General features: G+C 34.5%; 1 protein-coding gene across 1 annotated transcript; it reads left to right on the top strand.

Moving 5' to 3' along the window:
- Window positions 1-3,516: 3,516 nt before the first annotated feature.
- LOC132316189 (uncharacterized) lies at window positions 3,517-4,446 on the top strand. The gene is made up of 2 exons (XM_059814703.1): window positions 3,517-4,145; window positions 4,269-4,446. Exons 1-2 carry the CDS (start codon window positions 3,517-3,519, stop codon window positions 4,444-4,446), a joined length of 807 nt encoding a protein of 268 aa, XP_059670686.1.
- Window positions 4,447-23,543: the final 19,097 nt, after the last annotated feature.

Here is a 23,543-nt window from a genome sequence, read left to right as displayed (position 1 = left end):
ATGGGTTAAGCTCAAGTTATACTAAAACCCGCTCAACCTGCCCGAGTTGCAGCCCTAGTCAATGACAAGAAAGGGATAGTTAGGGCTATTATAAGAACCTTATTTTTAGTTGTTTTCAATATTTCTGAGCAGCTGAAAACGTCATACAAGCACAAGCAAAGGCATGGCTTGATTTTCACCTAAAACCAAAAAATGCATGGCTTGATCAAATTCCTAACCCCTGGACTTCATTTTCATGAGCTTGTTTAATACTAATATGCAATATATTTTACCGACACGAGAGTTCATTTAAGAGAAATGAGACGTCATCCCTTACTCATATAAAATCAGTTGGATTTGTCAGATCTCACTTTGTCCTCGTCACATATTCTGTTTGTCCTCATCAACCCTTCCCTTTTTTTTTTTTCTTTTTTTTTTTTTTATGTATTAATTATACACACATATATGTAATCCAAGGTGTGTGACTATGGATACATACAATTTAATTTCTAAATGAATTGTTTTACTAAGTAAAAAAATAAAAGAGAAAATAAAATAATGTTAAAATTACGGAAGTACCCAAGGACTTGCACTTCAAAAGTAAAAGGAAAAAAATTATGAAAAATGGTAAAAGAAAAAGAATTCACCAGTTTTATTTAGTGCATGCTATTGTGCGGGTTGACCTATGTGGTGATTGGTGGACTAGCCTTAATTAGCTCACAAGCGTCTGTCTTTAAGGGTGTTTTAGAAATTTTATTTTATGATCGATTATTCAAAAATATTGCATATTTATCAACAATATTCAACGTACAACAAATAATTTTATAAAAAGTCATTTGGAATTGTTTGTTATTTACAATTTCAAATTAGTTCAATATGCATTAATTATAAATAGGAATTTAGTTGATTGGGACACTTGAAATAGTTCTAAATTTGTATGACATTTTTCATAACATGATAATAATAATAATAATAATAATAATAATAATAATAATAATAACAAAAAAAAAAAAACTACCATAACATGTGATGATATTACTCTTTAATATTTTAATCAATAATAATTGAAATTAAATATAATATAGTAATAGGAAAAGAAATTCATTTATTACAGAAGTAGGTAATTCTTTTTATTTATTTATCATAATCCCTTTTCAATTACATTAAAATAGAGCTTGAATTTAGAAACGGAGGGAATGTAGCTTAAACGTGTTATTTTCCAATTTTCCAAGTCTGGTTAGGATTCATGATTATGGGTTTATATTCTTTCTGCAAACAACCCCTAAAAAAAAGGTTATAAGAAGCTCTCATCTCACACCAGACCCAACACTCAAACGCAAAGTTAGGGTTACGAAATTGGGGATCTGTAAGGAGTCCAAATACCGAAGGAGACCAGCTTTCTTGTTGAAGCAGCGGCAGATTTCACCGGTAATCTATCTTCTTCTTCTTCTTCTTCTTCTTCTTATCAGTTCCCTGGCGCTTCTGTATTCTCTCTCCTCCTCTTATCTCTCTCTCTATATTCTTTCTGTTTTTTGTTTGTGGATCGGCAACTTTTTTGAGGGAAAAAGAGATCTAAACAAGGTTATGGAAGAAAAACAGATCAGTTTCTTCTCTAGAGATCTCTGTCTCACTTTTTTTTTTTTCAATTGGGGCGGATAGATTAGGTTTTCCATTCCTTTGCTATATATGCATTATCCAAACACTTTAATAAAGTTTGGAAATTTTCTAGCTTGGAAATTTCCTGGCAAAAGGGTGATTTAATTTTTATTTTTATTTTTTGTAAATCAAATCTTTTTGGTTCGTCAGTCTCTTATTAATTGTTTCCATCTAATCCATATTGTATCATTATTAATTGTGAAATTTGATAGGATGTGATATTTATTTATTTTGTTTTAAAAGGAACAAAAAAGGATGCAGTTGGTAGATAGAAAGCTAGGTAACGGTGGTGGTAGGATGCAGCGTGGTCTATGTGGTTCGTGCAAGCTAATTCCTGGACGACAGGAATGCATGGAGGGTTGTGAATTTGCTTCGAGTTTAACAGCAGATGAATGTGGTATTCTGGCATATGCAAGAAATCGTAAGAAATTCATGGATCGGGCGTGTGCTTTCCTAGATAGAAAGCTAGGTAACGGCGGTGGCAGCAGGCAGCAGGCAGCGTGGTCCATGTGCTTCGTGCAAGCTCCAGGAATGCCTGGAGGGTTGTGTATTTGCTTCGATTATTCCAGGAGACCAATCCGGAAACTTCATGAAATATTACTATAATACTCTGACATATACAAGAAACCTTGAGAAATTAAACGAAGAAGCCATTCCAGCGTTTTTTTGGAGATACAAAACTAAATCCGAATCCGGATTTTAACACTGCGGACCTGATCATTAGCAATCTATAAACATCAGGTCAAGTCACAAGAGGTTCAGATACTAGATCTTAAGAAGGAACTTAATGGAGTGAAGCAGTTGGTTTTCGGGTTCAACCAGATGGCTGCTGCTGCTGCTGCTGAACAACAAGAGCACAAGAAAGTGAAGCGAGAACAAGCACAAGAACAACCACAAGAGCACAAGAAAGTGAAGCGAGAAGGATAGGGTTGGTGATGTTGGTTATGAGGCTCTTTCTGTAAATATAACTTAATAAATCATCATGGTGATACATACCTTTGTACTCTACTCATTTGGTGTTTCCATTCTGATTGAAATGTGAAAGATCATCATCTAAATTCTGCACATCTCAATAGTCAAAGGGTAGGTAGATAGTGGTTTGTAGGAATTTTGCAGTGGAGGTTCTTCCAGTCATGTAATTTAGATTAAATTTGAAAGAGATAATACTAGATTTATTAAATTCTTTAGATCATCAAAATGAGATACATTGCAAAAATTTCAAACTCTTCTAACAATTGTGAGATAGCAAAGCTAAAACAAGTTTATACTATACATACAACACAATGGCTTTTACACATGGACAAGAAAATTGGAGCTACAAACTTTTTTTTCTACTTACTAATCATAATTCATAGAGCATTAAACTAATCATATGATTGAGAGGATGTATTTAATTGTTATGCACTTTATACCATACAAAATAGTGTGCAATTGAGTGGTTCTTAAGCCATCTGCACCAGCCTCTCCGAATTTCGACTCTTCAAAAACACCACATCAGCTTTTTCAAGAGCCACATCAGAAACATGCACTCCATCAGGCTCTCCGAAATTTCGCTCTCCAAAAAAAATAATAATAATAAATTAAAATTAATTTTTTTTAAAAAATTTTCCTAAACGGCTATATTTTTAAAATTTGAATTTTAAATGCCTATATTTTTCATCTTATATAATGAAACTAATTTGCTCATTTGAAAATTATCACTATATTCATCTCTCTCCATTGTAACAAAATATCATCATCCATCTTTTTTAATTTCGAAATTCAAATGGCTTCGTCATCACAAGTTTTTCCTTTGGCAGACTCTAATTCGTCATCACAAGCTTTTACTTTGTCCAAAAAAAAGATGCGACTGGTCGTCTGGGGTTGTCTTCTATACATAAGATGACAACTGCTTTTCGTATACTCGCATATGGTTATGCAGTCGATCACTATGATGAGTATATTAAAATCGGCAAGAGCACTACCATTAAATGCTTGAAGGCATTTTGTAATGCTATTGTTGCTGTGTATGCAGAGGAGTATATGCGTCCACCCAACGAAGCTGACATAGCACGGCTGCTTGAAGAAGGGGAGCAGAGAGGTTTTCCAGGTATGCTTGGTTCTATCGACTGTATGCACTGGAAGTGGAAGAATTGCCGAGTGGAGTGGCAAGGCACACATAGGGGATTATCTGGTAAGAATACTCTCATATTGGAAGCAGTTGCCTCACAAGATTTGTGGATCTGGCATGCATTCTTCAGAATGCTGGGTTTACACAATGATATAAATGTGTTGGATCATTCCTCGGTATTTAACGGCATCATCAATGGCCAATTACCTCCGGTTAATTATGTAGTGAATGAGCATCACTATAGAATAGGGTATTACCTGTCTGATGGTATATACCCTAAGTGGGCAACTTTGATGCAGACCATCCCGCACCCAACCACTACAAAAGAAAAATTATTTGCTCAGCGACAAGAGGCAGCAAGAAAAGATGTGGGATGGGCTTTTGGGGTATTGCAGATCAAGTAGGTAATAACGCAAGGATCAGTGCGTTACTGGGAGAAAGATGACTTGCGCCTCATAATGAAAACGTGCATCATCCTTCACAATATGATCATTGAAGATAAGCATCATGCAAATGTTTGAAGATGGACTCCGCCACCGGAGAATGCAATCCCGATTCCCACTTTAAGTCGATGCCCATCAGTTTTAGCGGCACACATATCCTCTCGCCAACTTCAGATTCGCAACAGAGAGACAAATACGCGGTTAAGGAATGATTTGGTGGAAAATTTGTGGAACCGCTATGCTGATGAAGATGTTTAATTTATGTTGCATTTTATTTGCTTTTAAAATGTTATGACATTTTGTGTACTAGAATTTTTATTATGTAATGGTTTTTTAAGATTAAAAATAATGAATTGGAATAAGAAAATAACTATTAGAAAATTCTATGAGAATAAGTAGATGAATTTGTAATTTAAAATTTTTTTTTTACAAAAAGTGTTAAAAATAAGTTTTTTTTATTTATTTTTGGCCCAAATAAATAAGGATTACAAAATAAGGATTAAAAATAATGAATTGGAATAAGAAAATAAGGATTACAATTTAAAGCAAAAAAAACAAAAACAAAAACAAAAAAACAAAAAAAACAAATTTTAAGGAAAAAAACCAAAAAAAACAAAAGCTTTTGAATTTACTTTTGGCCCAAATAAATTTCAACTTTAAGGATTACAAAATAAGGATTAAAAATAATAAATTGGAATAAGAAAATAAGGATTACAATTTAAAGCAAAATAAAAAATAAAAACAAATATTAAGGAAAAAAAACCAAAAAAAACAAAAGCTTTTTGAATTTATTTTTGGCCCAAATAATTTTTTTTTTCGATAAATAGTGCCTAAACAATATATATTTTTTATTTAATGAATTTTATTTTATTTTTTTCCAAAAAAAAAGCTCTAAATAACCTATTTTTACGTTTTTTTTTTTTAAAAAAATCTGCTTGGCGTACTGTTACAACACCTGCCACAAAAAGACAAAAACAAAGCAACAAAACGGCGCTGTTTTGGAAACATTAAAAACAAAAAAAAAAAATTTACCCCAATCGCGAGCCTACTTGCTGATTACCACAAGCCGGCCTGCGATCACTACTGGGCTTCATTTGTTTTTAGCTAATCCGCTGGAGGGCCAACAGTGCAAATGTTAGTTGGATTTGGGCTTTAAAGAGCCCCGCTGCAGATGCTCTTAGTTCTTTAAAGGTCTATTCAATTGTAATTATGCAGTCTATTTTAAGAAAGAACTAAGAACCGCTCAATTGTCTTGCATTTTGAAAAACCATACATAAATTTCATCCATTGTCATTGTTTATATTTGTTTCCACAAAAAGGAAAAACAAAATACCGACTTCTCAAATTTCTGTCTTCCGTATATATAATAAAATAAAATAAAAGCTCCAGCACTCATCCTCATGATACTCTCTCCCAATTCGTTATGCATGCGGATTCCTCTGTGCACCAAACTGGGCATATAACTACAAAAAAGAGCACTACAAGAATCATTGTTCAATAAATTAAACTTCTCAGTTTCAAATCTCTTTATTTATTTAGTGTGGATACTCTTGAGAACTTATGCTTTTCACTTGATCAACATTTACAACTCTGAATGTGAACTCTTCCCCTTCTTCAAATACAAGCTGCTTGAATTGAAAAGCATGAACATGTTAAGAATAAGATGCTTGATTGCCCCCTTTATTTTCCTGTGTATTTTTTGTTTGCCCTTTATTTATGTTCTTCTCAGCATCAAGTGCAAGCTCTGCTAAAACTGCTCCTTTTGCTACTCTGCTTTCTCAGTTGCATCTTTGTCAACAAGATAGTCCAATTGCGCCTGGAAGGGAGAGTGAGCAACTCTGACAACGTCAAATTAAATCCACATAAGTTGGAGAATATTACAGAAAACAGTGGATCTCAAACAACACAAACCCGAATGAATGTAGTCAAAAGGGGCAACATGAGCAACCGATAGTCATGAGCAGATATACTCGGGCGAGTTTAACTTCCAGCTGCTTCATATCAGCAATGTCCCCATGATCTTTGCATCAATTTTACTAAGCTACAAGACTGAACATGATGAGACCAGGATGGAAGAATCCAGGTTTCAGGAATCGCTGATGAGGAAATCTTGAGATTTTAGAAGTTTAATGAGAAAACGACCATGAATTATTTAAAGAAGTTCAAATAAAAAGTTCAAAATCACTTTAATACTGGCAAAAGCAAAGCAATTTCAAACAGCAAAGGAGCATGTCCTGATAATATCTAACTGATGATACCTTCGTGGAGGCTTTATGTTATTACTTTGGTTGGTATTTTATGTCACTTGTACACAAAAAAGGAGAAAGAAGATGTTCTAAATTATGTTGAATTCAGGCGTGGCAGTGTTTCCGAGTGGTTAAAAAAGCAGGCCTAAAGTGCTTTCACTCTATTTATCCTAGGTTCAAATTTTCCCACCCCAACTAACTAGTAACCGTTGCAGGGCTTAAAACAAAAAAAAAAATGGGATAGCTCTTGTATCTTTAATTGAACCGGTCAAAATGAAGAGACAAAGGCATACCACCCCTAAAATGCTAAATATCACGAATTAGATGGCCAATGGCTTGCCTAATGATTTGGCAATTTGTGTATTGTGAAGGCAATTTTCTTGAGAGAATATAAGATATCATAGAGAAAAAAAATAGAAAATGTAATTACCATTGAATAGGAAAGGTAATATTCAATAATTACTTAGGAAAGGTAATATCATTATAGAGTTCAAATCCCAAATAATTCAATTACATGAACCTTTCACTTTTATATTTTGTTTTCCTAGTTTTCTTTTAAATGTAATATCATTATAGAGTTCAAATCCCAAATAATTCAATTACATGAACCTTTCACTTTTATATTTTGTTTTCCTAGTTTTCTTTTAAATGTTCATCCTTATAGAATTTAAATCTATACATAATTTACGACCCCCACCATACAACACGTGAGATACAAGTTACAACACCATAACTTTTACACATAGAAAAATGGCTATTAAGGGGTCGCTTACTTTAGATATACTACGAGCTCTCCTTTGTTCAGTGCCATACTCATTCTTGAACCATGGCATGCACCATAAAAATCTTTTCATAACATCATCAAGATATTTGTTATGAAGAGATTAAAAACTCTTTAACATCATCAATTAAAAACTCTTTAAATTTTTATAAATTAATATATCTTAATACAGTCTTCTAAGATCCAAAATTATGAAATTTTCATATATTATTTTTGATAAATCCTAAAACTAAATACCGGTTCCATCCGGTAGAGTAAATGAATAGCACAATTTGCATAAGGTAAAATTTTGTAATTTTACATATATGGAAACTAAAGCCGTATATATGGTATACACATCACAAATACATCGTCTCCCTGAGAAATTATTGGTTACAACGGTTGTGCCATGTCATTCGTGCAAGCAACCAATACAAATACTCCTTTAAAGTAAATGTAGGACCATTTGCTTTCACAGAGTGTTTGTATTGGTTGCTTGCACGAATGACATGGCACAACTATTAGAAAGAAGCTATGCGAGCATAACCCAATAGCCAAAACTGGGATAGTTTGGGCTTTATATTAGGGAATTTAACAATGAAAGCTATTTTAGCCCTACATTTACTTTAAAGGAGTATTTGTATTGGTTGCTTGCACGAATGACATGGCACAACTATTAGAAAGAAGCTATGCGAGCACAACCCAATAGCCAAAACTGGGATAGTTTGGGCTTTATATTGGGGAATTTAACAATGAAAGCTATTTTAGCCCTACTTATTTTTCTTTTTTGGCAACAACATTATCATCACATAAGAGTCTCCTTGAGGATCAGAAGGCTCTCTTGGAAAAAAAAAAAAAAAATTTAAATTCTCCAATTTCTCATTTCATTCATATTTTAGTAATTCTTTCTAGCGTAAACGAGAGAGTGATCTAAGTAAGCTCGCCATCATTTGGGCAGCGGGATCATCACTTGGGGTTCCATTGTCATATTTGTGGGTCTAGCAAAATAGCTCAGCATCTGAAGGGGCTCTGCCAGTTTTTTTCAATATTCAAATGTGTGTAATTTCTAACAGTATACAAATAAGAAATGTAATTTCTACAATTCCATGAAGTAAACAATCCATGAATGGTGTGTGTGTTGTGGAGCTGATACACGTACTCTTAAGGGAGAGAGAGAAAAAAAAAAAAAAATTTGTCAAGATGCTAACCAACTCAGCCACTTGTGCATAGCTCCTTGTTCCAGTGATATGAGACTTGGACTCCACAAAAGTTAAGCAATGCCAGATATTTAGTAAACTAAAAAACATATCAATTGGCTTCAAAAGTAAGGAAAAAAAAAAAAATGGCTTCAAAAGTAAAGAAATGTTAGAACATTGAGTTTCTTACCTTCCCCTCCTTGGAGCTAAAAATTTTATTTTCAGCAGATACTCCCAATCCTCCTCATTAACGCAAGGTGGTGGGTGCGACAATCGTTCCTCATCAGTGTCCCAAATAGTATATTAAGCACTATGCTACAACGGCTTTACCTCACAGTTAAATTATTTTTCGAGGTCAGAGAACTCATAATTTGACAGAATTTGGCATAAGTGGCACAAGACCTTGACTAAAACTTCATTTATCATGAGAATTACAGAAACCAGTTTACCATATACTCATTCTAATGTTCTATGTAATTCGAGTAAACCCTGGAGAAGGCTTAGCGTTATTTTTGTCAGTCTTTGACAAAAGCATTAGGTTAAATCAGTCTTAAACAATAAAAGTTATAATGTTTTCCAATTTGAGAGAGCTGATTACTTTATTATCTTCTGAATTCAAAAAAAATAGTGGATGCAACAGTATACGGTAGAGTGTTTTCAAAAATTGAGTGGAGATATTTTTTAAATTTTAACAAAATATATAGACAGTAATACAAATAAATAAAAAAAATCCAGGCCTATGCTAGGTCCGTAGCTGGCTAGGTAACTTCTGGTCGGCATCTCTTTTACCACATAAGTTAAAAAGGAAAATTCTATAAGATTGTTATTAGACCAATTATGCTCTATAAATCGGAGTGTTGCGGTTTTAAAAAGAGACATGAACAATGACTTCAGGTAGCGGAATTGAGAATGCTGAGATAAATGGTTGAAGAGACTAGAAGAGCTACGGTCTCAAATGAAAGTGTAAGAGAAAATTTGGGTGTAACACCCATCCATAGTTGTTAAAGGCTCAAGGCGCACTAAGGCGCCAAAGGCCTTCTAGAGCCTAAGCGCAAGGCGCAGTATAAGGCGCGAGCCTGATCGAAATAGGGCGCGAGTATAAAATAATGCATAGTCAAACATATAATATTATATATATTCATAATCAAGCACTAATTGCAGTTAATGTAAGTAGTGAACCATAAATTTATGAATTTTGTCAAATATTTCATAAGTTTAAAACAATACGATATATGATATAGAACCTTTTAATTTAGTAGTCATTAAGTAAACAAGAAAATGATACAAATAAATGATTAAAAAATACAAGGCACGCCTTTTTTGAGCCTGGAGCCTACTAAAAAGCATGAGCCTGAGGGCTTTATGTGAGCCTGATTGAAGGGGCCTCGCCTGTAGTAGGTTGAGGCGCTCTAGCTAAGCCTTGACGAGCCTAGGGCTTTTTTGGAGCCTAGGCACGCCTTTAACAACTATGCACCCATCCACGAGAAAATACGAGAGAGTGAACATTAGATAGTTTGGGTACATATATCAAAGACCTATTGATGTGCAAAAGAGGAGGAAGTTCAATTTTCCTAAAAAGTAAAAAGGAAAAGTGGGACAAAAAATAATGTGGGATGAAATTATTACAAATAAGTTTAAAAATTTAAGTATGGTAGACTATATGGCAAGTATTAGAAAGGAATGGAGACAAAAAAAAAATCATGTGGCCCACTCCATATCCCATAAGGTAAAGTTATTCAGAAAAAAAGAAAAAAAAAAAAAGAAGATGACATGAGAGATGAAAAATACACTCTTTTTTATTTATTTTTCTTTTTTTGTTCTTTTTTCTAGCTTAAATGACAAACATACCATAGTAGTTAATAGTTAGTTTTTATATTTTTGAATTATGAAAACTTATCTCATTTTATTTTTAGAATGGAGTGCACTGCTTAAAGAGGAATGTGATTATGTGAATATTGACTCTCAACATTAAAAGCTTAAACTTAAGTGACATATCAGTTCTAATCCAAACCTAACCCGAAAAACTTGACTAATGGTCCTAATTAGGCTCACTGGGTTGGGCTTGCAACAGAGTTCTTGGTTTTACAACTCCTCATCAGCTAGCCCAGTGCACTAGGGTAACATTTTCACACTCACACTCTCTCTCTCCCTCTACTGTGTGGGAGAGTTAGCATTTTTTATTCTTTTTACGTAGGCAACATAACAGACCTCATTACCCAAAAAAACACATAACAGGCCTACAATGTAAATAAACTATTTTAGTAATTTTTTCTAGCATAAACGAGAGAGTGATCTAAGTAAGCTCGCCATCAATTGGGCAGTGGCATCACCACTGGGGGTTCCATTGTCATGTTTGTGGGTCTAACAAAATAGCTCAGCACGCGAAGGGGCTTTGCTAGTTTTTTGCTTAATCTCACACGAAAATAATTATTGCTAACATAATTACATTTCAATATTCAAATGCGTGTAATTTCTAACAGTATTTAAGTATGAAATGTAATTTCTACAATTCCATGAAGTACACAATCCATGAAAAAAATAATAATAATACCAAGATGCTAACCAACTCAGCCACTCGTACAAAGCTCCTTGTTCCGGTGGTACGAGGCATGGTTTGCTTTGAGCGAATTTTTTTTATTTAGTTCACTTCGACTCTACAAAAGTTACACAATGCAAGAGATATTTGGTAAACTAGTTGCATAAACCAATAAAAGATATCAATTGGCTTCAAAACAAAAGCAATGTTAGAACTTTGAGTTTCTGACCTTCCCCTCCTTTGGAGCTAAAAAATTTCACCAAATACTCACAATCCTCCTCATTAACGCGAGGTGGCGGGTAGGACAATCATTCCTCATCAGTGACCCAAATAGTATAATTAGTAGTCTCTATTTAGATTAGATTTGAAATCCTTCCATTTTCTTCCCATGGAAGCAATTGTCCATTTTTTTTTTGCTATATGCGGCACCTTGTAGTTTTCCTACAAATGTTATGAAAAGATTCAAACTAACTCAGATCAAACAATGAAAAAGATATACGGTTTCTATAAAGACCAAACAACTGCAAAGAGAGACACGTTGCACAACCATAGGACTCCACAAAAAAATTGGCATACCCCAAGAGACTTTGAATCCTCTCAAGAAACGGACCAAATTAACAGTTAATCACTATGCTACAATGGCTTTACCTCACAGTTAATTATTTTTCGAGGTCAAAGAACTCATAATTTGACAGAAGTTGACATAAGATGTACACAACCTTGACTAAAACTTCATTTATCATGAGAATTACAGAAACCAGATTACTATATATACTCATTCCACAAGACCTTGACTAAGACTTTCTAGTTTAAATCCTTCTCTGGACCCAGAAAAAGATATTTTATATTAACTTATAGTTTGTATAAGTTTAAAAAAAAAAACCGAGAAGAGGTAAAATTCACCACCAATAGAAGAAAGAAAGAATTAGGAATTTAAGAAAAGAAAAAAGAACCACAAAATGATACAATATGCATATGACATGTTCAGAAGTTGAGAGAAAAAAAAAAAAAAAATGCTATCAGTTGTATCAGATTCTACAAGACTGGTATAAGAAAAACATTCCATTCCAAGTCCATAAAAACCTTAAACAAAGAACAAGCACATATACATATTCATACTAGAAGAAGTATACATGACAGGCAAGAAAGCAACAAGATTAACTGCATATCTGCAAAGAAATAGTGTTAACACTACAAATCAAACCTCCTGGATATTAAGCTCAGTTTAGACCAGATGGCTTTACTGATTTTTACCTGGACAATATTCCACATGTCCCGTTTTATAGCATGAGGGAAGTTTCTCCAATCATTATAACATAATGGAGCTCTCATCCCATTCTTCACCATTGTGCCCAGGTAATTGGCAAACTCTGCAGACTCTGGACAATTTGGCTGTCCAAATTCATTTACACTGCAAAACAATTAGATAATATCAGCTCTTCAAGTTCAAGAAAAATATTCTATTTATCCATAAATGAGCACTAGTCTTAATAAAAATTCAGAATAATGTCAATAACATAAAATGCTAAAAATCAAGATTTTCAATTTTGAAGATAAATGCAGACAAAAAGTTCTGTATGTTTAATAACCTCAAAGTTTTATAGAACGCAAAAACCCCCGTATCTTCCTATTTTGGGCTGATGGTTCAATACTCTCAGTCTGATCCTTGCCAAAGCTCCTAAACTCTCAGTGTCATAAGAAGAAGAAGAAGAATAGTCTGAACTGCCAGAATCCTCATGCAGTTCTTCTTCAAACTGACTTGCAATATGTATGTTATGTTCTACACAAAAAGAAGAAATATATTAGAGGATCAGCACATATAGAAATATGCACAGATCCATGTTATACAGAAAGTAACTCAAATAGTGAAGATCAGCCTGACGGCCACAGTTTCTTTTATGATGCTTGTTCAGTGGCATATAATTGCTGTGAATAGTAAACCCACATTCACACATACACATTCTTTATATAACAGAATTTAACTAGTAGATTGGCATGATAAGACATGAAACTCGATATACGTCTGCAAAATTTATTGAACTTAATTTCTATTACATATATCATTCTTTATATTATATGGATCTTACTAAATCATATTGGAATTTTTTTTGAATACCCAGTTATGAAATCACATAAACTATGACATAAAAGAAAGAATTTCAACCCTATTCAAGAACCAAAAAAAAAAAGAAAAAGAAATTAAGTTTTGACAATTCAAAAAAACAAATCAACACTTCATTCAACTGCAGCTTCCTATTCCAAGTCTCTGAATGTTGTATGCCATATCAGGGGTTCAAGCCCAAGCCTTAAAAACACTCTCACTTGCCTGCCTATTGGAAGAGGAGACTAATGCACCCTATTTATCTGTAATTTAACTTCTGCCTGTTGGGTATCATTAATAGATAGTCTATCAGTTCTATTTCATTTATCTGTAACTTAACTATTTAGAGTGGGTGAGGTCATAGAAGAATTAGAAGTTATTCATTCGTCAGTATTCATGATACAACCCAAAATCAACTGCATATCTGCTTCACGGAGTCTGAAATAATTGATAGTTTATTGCTCACCCCCTGTATTGGGTTATGAACTTATGAATAACTCTCTCTCATGCACCACAATTTTCCACTCTGGATGTCCTTGGTCTAGGACTCCGAAGTCACATTTTTCAGATTTCATCTCAAGTAAGTGAAAATATAAATATAAATATGAAGATAACGGACATATCAGTAGCAATAAGGAATTTAAAATGGAGTGCTTGGAAAACTAGCATTACTTTTTATGTACTGATGCATTGAAATAATTAATATATTTGTTCAGAGTTTAAAGGCTCGGACCAACACACATCCCAGAACTGCTTTCCTGAATCTCTAAACTTGATGTGATTTGGGTAAAGTAAGATTAGTGAATTGAAATGAAAATGGTTATGTTTATGAAAAAAGCAAGAGGCTATTAACAGTGGTATAAAATAAGGCAGTCTCTGTTCAATTACTTATCAAATTTATATGATGGAGTTCATTAGATACAAACAAAAGAACAAATGTAAAATCTCTTTGCTACTCTATTGTTGGTATTATACAAACACACAGGAATAAAGTCCAACAAAAACAAAATATCAGAAAGGTCAAACAAATCTTAGGACAACACTGAACTTTCATAACAAATGCACTATAGTAAATTGGAGTTAATAAGCACAAATTAATTCAAAAGTTAGATAGACGACTAATTTATATTCAAAATACCCACAAGCTACTTTAAACATATATATATTGGTGTATTTTTATATTCAAAACATCTAGACCTGTATAGGTGAACAAGTGTTTAAATTCCCATCCTCTTTGCTATATATGACAAGCATTAAGTGACATTTGAAAGCAAAGAAGCAGCAAGAATAGTGTAACAGATACTGTTTATTCCATGGCCCACATATTCATTGTAAAGGATCAACAAGGTACTATATATACCCCTCAGCCTCCCCATTGGCAAAACACTCAAAACTTGAAATCAAGAATCAAGAACAAGGAAAGATGAAGGAATGTATCAGTGATGGTGGTGCTAGCATAATATAGTTCATGGTGAAGCCAGCACAAGCCATGATATGTGGTCAAGTGAATGCATCTTTGGCCCCATGTGTCCCATACTTAACATGACTGGGCCTCAAGGCTTATTGGTTGTTAATATCCTTTAAGAATTGACATAACAATTCTGTAAACAGTTTTCACTTAGAATTGGTTGCAATCCTAAACTTTAACATCCTCACCACCCAACTATAGCAAAGGTGCTGAATAAGATGACTCTCTCTGTGATTTAAATTGGCCTCAATCAACTATGTCTTCCAGGTTTTGGATTCATCGTTTATCGGCATAGCAACTAAATAAATTACACCCCCGTTGTACTCTCTAGTGAAAACAAACTAATTGTTTTTTTAAAGGAATTCATCTTCTTGTCAAGTGAAATAGAAATTGTTTTTTTCTCAGGTAAGGAAAAATATATTTAAGAGAGAAAGAATGTAAAAATGAGCTCTACCAAAGCTACAGGCCAAAGGCTGCAAGCGAAACACGCAATGGCCCAACAAGAGATAATACAATAAAATGAAACGAAATCAATACCAGGATCTAAAGGAAAAACAAATAAATATAAGAGATAGTAATTGTTAATAATGTAAATAATAAGAGTTATTTCCCATTTACCAAGAGTTTGAAGGGGGTCCTGAGGGAAGTGGGGCTTCTGGTTGGACACTGCTATAGACAGCCTAGTCCCTGCATCAATATATGATATCACACCTTAGCAAAAACTCAGACCTACAAAATAATTTGCTGTATTATATGGAAACTGAATTAATATATATTAATTACATCTTTGTATTGGGATCGGTTTGACCTCTTTGGCCATTCCTGGTATTAACCTCTCTTGGTGAAATTTATTTATCACAAGTTTAATGATATAAACAAACCAAAAAGAAGCCAAAACACACGAGACCAAGGTAAAGGGACCGTAATAGTATTTGAAAAACAATAGATTAGAACATGTTTTATAGCAAATTTTCAGATTTTTTTCATACAACACATTCAACTCAATCATTCATCAAACACTTAGATACAACAACATCAACAATCAATTATATAAACCTGAATAAATAGATAGAATATAGCTGGCACTATTTTAATAGTACCAATCTGTCCTTATATAAACAGCTATAAGAAGACAGAAAAAGATCAGCACATTCTAATAGTAAAATTGGAAAGTCCTTTTTGCACGTGCATAACTCATTGTTCCAGTTGCATGAGACAGTTTTTGTTTTGCACAGTTTTCTATATTTCATGTACTTCTCTTCAAAAAGAAAGATAAGAACTGTCAGAGCATTAGTATAACACAAAATCCATCATTTACATCATTAAAAACGTAGGTATTACCCTAAGCATTACCTCCCCCTCATCTGAACTCCAAAACTAACTAGATACTCCCAATGGTCCTTGTCAACCAGAGAAGAAGGTACGTTAGCCAATCTTTCTTCATCAGAATCCCAACAGTAGCAATAATCCCTTTTCAGATTGGACTTGAAATCCCTCCATTTTTCCCCAACTGACATCATAGTCCACTTTCTTAGTATGTCCCCCACAACAAATTTTCCCTGCAATATAGGCAAAAACGTATCAATATTAGCCAAGTATAATTGACTTATAGAGCAGAGACTGTTGGTTTTGTGTGAACTGTTGAGGTATTCACCCATTAATGGTGAATTTCACTGTTTTTATTAATACTTTTATATTAGTAAAATTTTACCATTATAGTACTGAATTTCACAATTTTAAAGTGGTTAAGACTTCTGCTCTATAATGAATAGTTGGGATCTAGAAAAGAGTCCTTTCAAAATGTTATAGAAAGTGGAAGATCTTCATAGCAAGTAAAGTAAATTCTCATAAACTTCAGTTACAGCCATGTACTTCATATCACTCTTTCCCATTCTGCAAATTTTTAATTAACAAGAAGAAAAAGTTTATTATAATAAAGTATTGTAATCCGAAAACAAGTTGCTGCCTGCTGGCAACCATAAAACAATAGATTTCCTTAGCTTCCACTCTCTATGACACACACCCATGTGCAAATAACAATCTGGGCATTATATGCACATAAAGAAAGTATTCAGGTGTGTGTCCGGTGCTTCTCAGATACTCCCCTTACAAAAGAGATGTAACATAACATACAGGCAATTGGGCCAGCATCAGAACTCCAATAATAAAATGCAGAGTGCCTATCAACCTAGTAATAAAATGCATGCATCAAACCTTCTTTGATTTTAATTTGTGTCCCCATGAAATATCAGAATGAGAAGGGGAAAAAAACACTAGATTCAGTGATTTAAACAAATTCTAATCTGTATAACTATGGGAAATAAGATTTTATATGTATCATCCTTTAAATTAGATATATTCCTCTCTATTTTTCTTTTGGTGAGTAATTACCATGCATACACACACACACACACACACACACATATATATATGTATATTTATATTTGGTAAGGAAAACACTAGTCTTCTTTTAACAACCAAAAGTACCATAAGTTTTTCCTTCACTGTAGTCCATAAGTCTTCTTTAATTTTATCAGGGACATAACGCCAATCACCATACAACAACGGAGCTGCCCTTCCATTGCGTGCAAGTGGTCCTAAAAAGTTGGTGTAGAGGGGAGCAAATTCACCAATGGGCTTCCCTTATTTGTTCACACTGCATAAGAATAAAAAATTATGTCAGGTATATAAGAATTACTTCAAATATATGGGGAACCTACAAAATCATTGGCATAGAGTCACCTTACAACTATCTTGCCCTTGTGTTGATGAAATTCTAAGGAACGTGAAGAGCCATGTGTTTTCCTCATAAGTTGTTGCTGGGTAGTCTCTACCTGCTCCTCCTCCTCATGCGAGCGATGAGGTCCAGAACATAAACTCTCAGAATCCATAGACGATTGGCACAAAATCTAAAATGGCATCATGAAATAACCACACTATAAAGTTAATCCTCATTTATGCAAAACCCTTCACTATCTACATTGCAAAGTATTGAAATAACCACATTATTTCATGTCACTTGATATAACTATGTGATATTAGACTTAGAAAATAAATTAAAAAATGAAATCTGAAATATTGATAATTGGCAATTCAAATAATCAAGCCATGATTTTAGGTACAAAACAATCTCCTTGATAGGGTCAGCGTGGTGTGAATCATGCACCACTAATTCACCGGGGTATCAGGCAGGAGCCATCCTTCCCCCAAATACAAATAAAAATAGAACACTTCATTTAAAAATAAAATAAAATAAAAAAACAACATAAAAGTCAGATGTCTCCAAATACAGAAATGTCCCAAAGAAATTAATATAATCACATGGTACTTGATAGATCCATGAAAAGCAGCTACTTTGTTAAATGGCTTCCTTGTGATGCAACTTCTGCCCCTAAATAGAATATCCCAAGTTCCTAACTTAGCCCCTGACTAAAGAGTATTTTTTGTCTCTATTCTTACTCAAGGACCACACATCAACTTGAGTACTCAAATAGTCAGCCCTCTTTAAGCACTTCTGTACTAGGATGCATGGATACAACATGGAAGATTTGAAAGGTATTTGGAATAATTACACAATATTTTGTTTTATTTTCTTAATGCGAATCTTCTTCCTCTTCTTTTTGTCTTATATTTTTTTCTTGCAATATTAATCTGTGCGAACAACTTTCTTGATGTGAAGATCTGTATTCATGAAAACAATTACTTTTCCCCCAGAAGTTCCAAGTGGTTGATGGATCATCACCCTTGCATTATGAAGCAAAACCTCTTTCCTTTAGAACCAGAAGCAGGGGGAAATGCACCCATTGATGAAGCAAGCCCCAAGCAAATAGTAGAAACATCTGCCTTGCACAGCTTCATAGCATCATATATTCCCTTTCCCAAATGTAGTAGTAAATGAACTCAGAAAAAGAAGACCAATGTGTTCTTCAATGGGTAAGGCCGAAGTCCATAGAATTTTTTTTGCATTTGATGACTGGATAGAGATATGTAAATTGTATAATAATAAAGAGGAAAATGAATAACTTATACTCCACAGAAAACAATGTGTGTGTGTGTGTTGTTGGGGGGGGGGGGGGGGGGGGGGGGGGGGGAATACACATCTACACGGGCAAAAAATATAACTAGCAGCACTAATTGAGCAAATATGTGCCAAAGTAGTTCATAAGACCTCATGCAAGTGACAGTCAAGAGAATGAAGAACTTCCAAGCATAAAAAATATCCAACTCCCTCCGTGCCACAGAGTATCTTACTTCCCATTTTTGTGTGCCTCATAAAGTGTTTCCATTAGGACATTACCAAAATTCATTACCTCATTACCCATTATCACATCCTAGCTGGCCCAGTGATTAGTACTGGAAGAAATATTTCCCACTTAACAGCAAAGGAGGGTAATATTGGAATAGAGATGAGTACTGCATCATTTGATTGAGTCTCAAAAAAAAGGAGTGTGAGATGAGTTTCCTCAAAGAAGACACTCGTTGTCGAAGGAGGGGATATATTTTTGACAGCATGGTGCTGATGTGGATTATCCAATGACTACTTTTATAGCCAACAAAAAATAGGAAAAGTAAATTATTAACTTTTGGCAAATACATCATAAATAATAAAAATTTATGCATGTGACCTACTACAGTTTGAAGTCAAATAGTTGTAATCTCTGTTACATGGAATATTTTTTCCCTTTGCGTATCCATGTCAACACGACATGACCAACTTCAGTACAAGTACAAAACACGTGTCCGATACACAAACCCAAATCAGGCATCCAATCCTCAAATGTCATGATTGAAAAAGAAGAAAAAAAGCTCAAATTTCATAGCATAAACTAAATAGCAGCTATGAGTTCCCTATCTATGAGATGGATGGAAACCCTTTTCTTTTACCAAATCCCATTTACAATTGAGTATGTTCTTATAAAACAACAACATTAAACATTACACTGTAACAAAACATTTAATATATTTAAATACATAGTACAAGTTTACCCGTATCCAACGTTTGAACACACATCCTTGTATCATAAGATTTGCGATTCAAGGTGATCCGACACTTCGACACACACTTGCACCTGATAGCTTACCTCAGTAGGTTGTGACCTTGAAAATTTTTTTTTTTTGATAAGTAACCTTGAAAATTATAAATGAGTTAACAAATGCATGAGTTTGTGTGGGGAGAGAAAGGAGTAAGGAGGGGAGGCGGCAGCTGATCTATGTCAAACCAAAGAACAAAGATTTACAGTGAAAAAGATGACAGGGAGGGACGGAGGCTAACAGTAAGAGTACTACTCTTATGTCAAGCTAATAGTCAAATGATTGTTTTCATCATTCCATTTGTTTGCAACATTTTTGTATCCTAAATGTTTAGTGGACTGACACTGGTTGAATGAATCAAATATTTATAGTCCTTATTAAGAGTGCCAGCTAATGTCAAAACTTTATGTAAATTCATATACCTTAGTTCTAATAATTGTATCAGGATAAACGATTTCTTGAGAAATAACCTTGAACGGAATGAACATAAAGACATACCAGCAGTAACAGAACCACCAGATGAAATTATGAACAATTTGATGATCTTCTGTATCCAGAAATAGGAGCAGACTTATGATGAAATCTGCTGTCACATCATCAACCTGACCATCACCAATAAATTTTTGTAGATGTTAAAACCATTTATTCAAAAAAAAAAAAAATGCATGGTAGAAAATTCAGATAGAAATATTAGAAGTACCTCACTAATTTTTCTAGAGCCCATAAACACAAAATAATGACACCCAGCATAAACAAGTATTGAACAGTCAAATTAAAGTAACAGTAATCAAGTGAATGAATAATAATCAACAAGCTTATTTTAAAATCCAAAAGTTAAGCTAGGAAAACCAGAGAGAGAGAGAGAGAGAGAGAGTATGATCTTTTGTGCAAGAAGAGCTGTAGCCTGTTCACACACAATTATAAAATTATCTAAGAATTTTCTCCTTTTATACGACTCAATACACCTTAAAGATCATGAATATAGTGAAAAATCTGGGACTTCTGAACATATGAAAATGACTAGTAGCTAGTATCACTTCTTTTGATCTATGAAAAGATGACTCCACATTTCTAGAAGTCCGCCTATAATGTTCCCACCAACAATCCACATAAGACAAAAGGTGCTGCTTGCCTAGCCCTTCACACTCTACCACCAGATAAAACAACAACCAATCAAATCCCTAATCAACTGTGGCATAAGCCATAGGAGACCAAACAGGATAGCAGAACTACCACATCATGCAGGAGTAGGCAGTTAATGATCTCCTTAGCACATGCAGCGCCAATTGGGGATAGTCTTCACTACCACCAGGAACCCGGGATTATCACCCCAAGTAAGCAATCTATACAGTGAATAAACTCCAAATCTTCTGTGCCTTTGGCACATCCATCTCAATGGGTCTTACCATCACTGTGAACAGAGGAGCTTTAGAGGGAGGTAAGGTGTCAACAGAATATAGCTCCCAACCCTGAAAAGGCCTGAAGAATCAAGATTCCCATACCACCCCAGCGTCTAAGAACCAAACATAATCCACAACTAGCACAATTTTACCAAAAGAATCTTGAATGTATCTGGGGGGCATCACCTTCAACTTCAGGAGAGCATCCCACACCGGATATTATGCCCAAACCTTACTCAACAACCATCCCCACAGCAAAACCAATGAATTTAGAGAATTTCCTCCAAACCTTTCTTATTTCCTTCCACAGCCCAACTAAAAAGAATTAGTAATCTCAATTGAAGTCTTCCCCTCTGCCCCCAAAATTTCTCCACTACCTTCCTCCACACATTGTCAGATTCTGTCGCATATCTCCACAACCATTTGACAAGAAGAGTTCAATTGAACTCCCTAAACATTTTTTCCCCAAGACCACCAGAGTGTAATCGAGACAGTAAAAGTGCACATGAAATATATTCATAGGCTTAATAAGAGTACCCTTAATAAAACTAGTTTGCCAGTCTTTGGCAATTATTGTGTTTTCCAGTCTTTGGCAATTATTGTGTTTTCCACTTAGTCAATTCCTCTTGTAATGACGAAAGCACAAAAACCCTCCTCCAACTCAGAGGATGAAAGACTGAGAAGGCCTTCGTCTGACTCTACAAACCTCAAACCCTCAAAGGAAGGCCCCATCCACAATCTTGCTAATCCACATAGGCTTCCACAAACATATTTAAGAGAAGAAAAGAAAGTGGATAACCCTGTCTCAACTCCCTCGATCTGGCACATAAATTTTCTAGGCTCCATTAACAAGAATAGGCAAACAGTTGAGACACACCTTCTAATCCAATTTCTTCATTTTTTGCCCGGAAGCCAATGCGATTCAAACATGATGGAAACCCCAATTGACATGATTGTAATCTTTTCCAGTGTACATTTAAAAAAAGAGGCCAACCCACTAATTGAAAATCTAAAATTAACACAGTCTACAAGCATCATACTCAAAATACCCCAAACGAAAGCATTACGAGAGTGAGAAATTAATTTCTTATCAAACTCTTCAAATTATACATTGAATGTAGTTGCAAGAACCTTATATACACTCTAAATTCCAAAGCCCCACCTATCTTCGGAATCAAGGCAATCACATTTTCATTCAAGCTACCCAAGCCCTGCTCTCAACACACTTTGTCACTCCATCCTCACACACTTCCTCTCTTATACGCCCACAACTATGATTTAAACAAGGAAAGAATAGGACTAAGCCTAGGAGTTGTAGGGTGGTCTTGACTGTGGCTGATAGAAGTGATAACAAAAGCCTGAAACACATCATTCTCTTACTTATACACAAATAAAAATAAAAATAAAAAATCCCCTGGCCTGCCCTGGAGATGCATGTTGATGGTAATGAGCTAAAGCAATCCCAAAAACCGATATTAAAGCCATATCATATAGAAAAATCGTATCTTTGAGCTATAAATTTGTATGAATTGACAGTAATTAGCAAAACCCACGAGTGAGAGACAGAATTTAGAGAGAGAGAGTGAATACCTACGAATCCAAGAAGATAATCGGCTGGCGAATGTTGTTCAAAAGAGTAAGTTGTTAGTCTGGTAGAGAAGTCCTCAATGCTTTAACAGACAATGGTCTTCTTCTTATACTGAGACTGAAAGTATCACTGTTGGTTATTGGAATCAGCCAATGGTAGTTGGTCTGAATCTCTTTGAAGATGACCATGAAGCTCAAAGGTCCATACAGCACCTTTCCACATCTCTCTCCTCTCTTCTGAAAATACAAAGGTGTTCCATTGCAACTTTAATAATAAATAATAATTAAATTAAAATAAATAAATAATACTAATAAATACACCCGTCCCAAATTAGGTGTTACTTTATAAATGTGACTCACATTATTTTAAATTAAGTGTCATCTTTGATAAATGTGATTCACACTGAGGCAACACTTAATTTGGACTACTTTGGTGTTTCGTATTGGAATGTTTCCTTGAAGGGAAACTCACGTGCGAGATTGCTACATTAAATCTCATCCTTCTATTTTTTCTCTCTTCACTTCTCCCTTTGACCTTGATTAGCTCTCTCTCTCTCTTCGGCTCCTCTCTCTCTCTCTCTCTCTCTTCACCTCCCTCTAGCTCATCTCATCTCTTCACATATTTAAATCTCTAAATCTCTTATGTCCTTCTCGATTGGTCATCCTTTCTATCTCTTCTTATGTTTAGATCTATAGATATGTCATCCTTTCATCTCTTCGCCTTCTGTAAGGGATATGGGAAGAAAGATGATGTTTTTTTCGGTTGCAAGCACGCCTTGATGCTGATTTGATTCCCATGATCCGAGGTGCTAAAGAATTCCAATTTATGTTTTATGAGAAAAAAATTTGATGGTATATTTGATTTTCGATTTCACTTACAAAGTATTTATCTTTTACTTAAATTCTGAAGTGGGTATGTTCCCGAATTTATTTTTGTTTTTGAATAATGTATAGGTTTTTGAAAGGTACTTGACTTCATTTCCATTTTCTCTCCGAAGTCTCTTACCTTTTTTCCATTCTCTCTCCAAAG

This window comes from Cornus florida, unplaced genomic scaffold, assembly GCF_030987335.1.
Source record: "Cornus florida cultivar Cherokee Brave unplaced genomic scaffold, ASM3098733v1 CherokeeBrave_3.0.0_Hap2_Chr07, whole genome shotgun sequence".
In the NCBI taxonomy this organism is placed as follows: Eukaryota; Viridiplantae; Streptophyta; class Magnoliopsida; order Cornales; family Cornaceae; genus Cornus; species Cornus florida.
The sequence above is the reverse complement of the archived record's forward strand: the minus strand, read 5'-3'. Positions and strand labels throughout refer to the sequence as shown.

What these genes read in the sequence shown, in the direction of transcription:
- LOC132316189 (XM_059814703.1), top strand. Translation starts at nt 3,517, where the DNA reads ATGACAACTGCTTTTCGTATACTCGCATATGGTTATGCAGTCGATCAC. An exon ending in TTTGGGGTATTGCAGATCAA is followed by an intron (nt 4,146 to 4,268) that starts GTAGGTAATAAC and finishes AAATGTTTGAAG; the next exon opens with ATGGACTCCGCCACCGGAGA.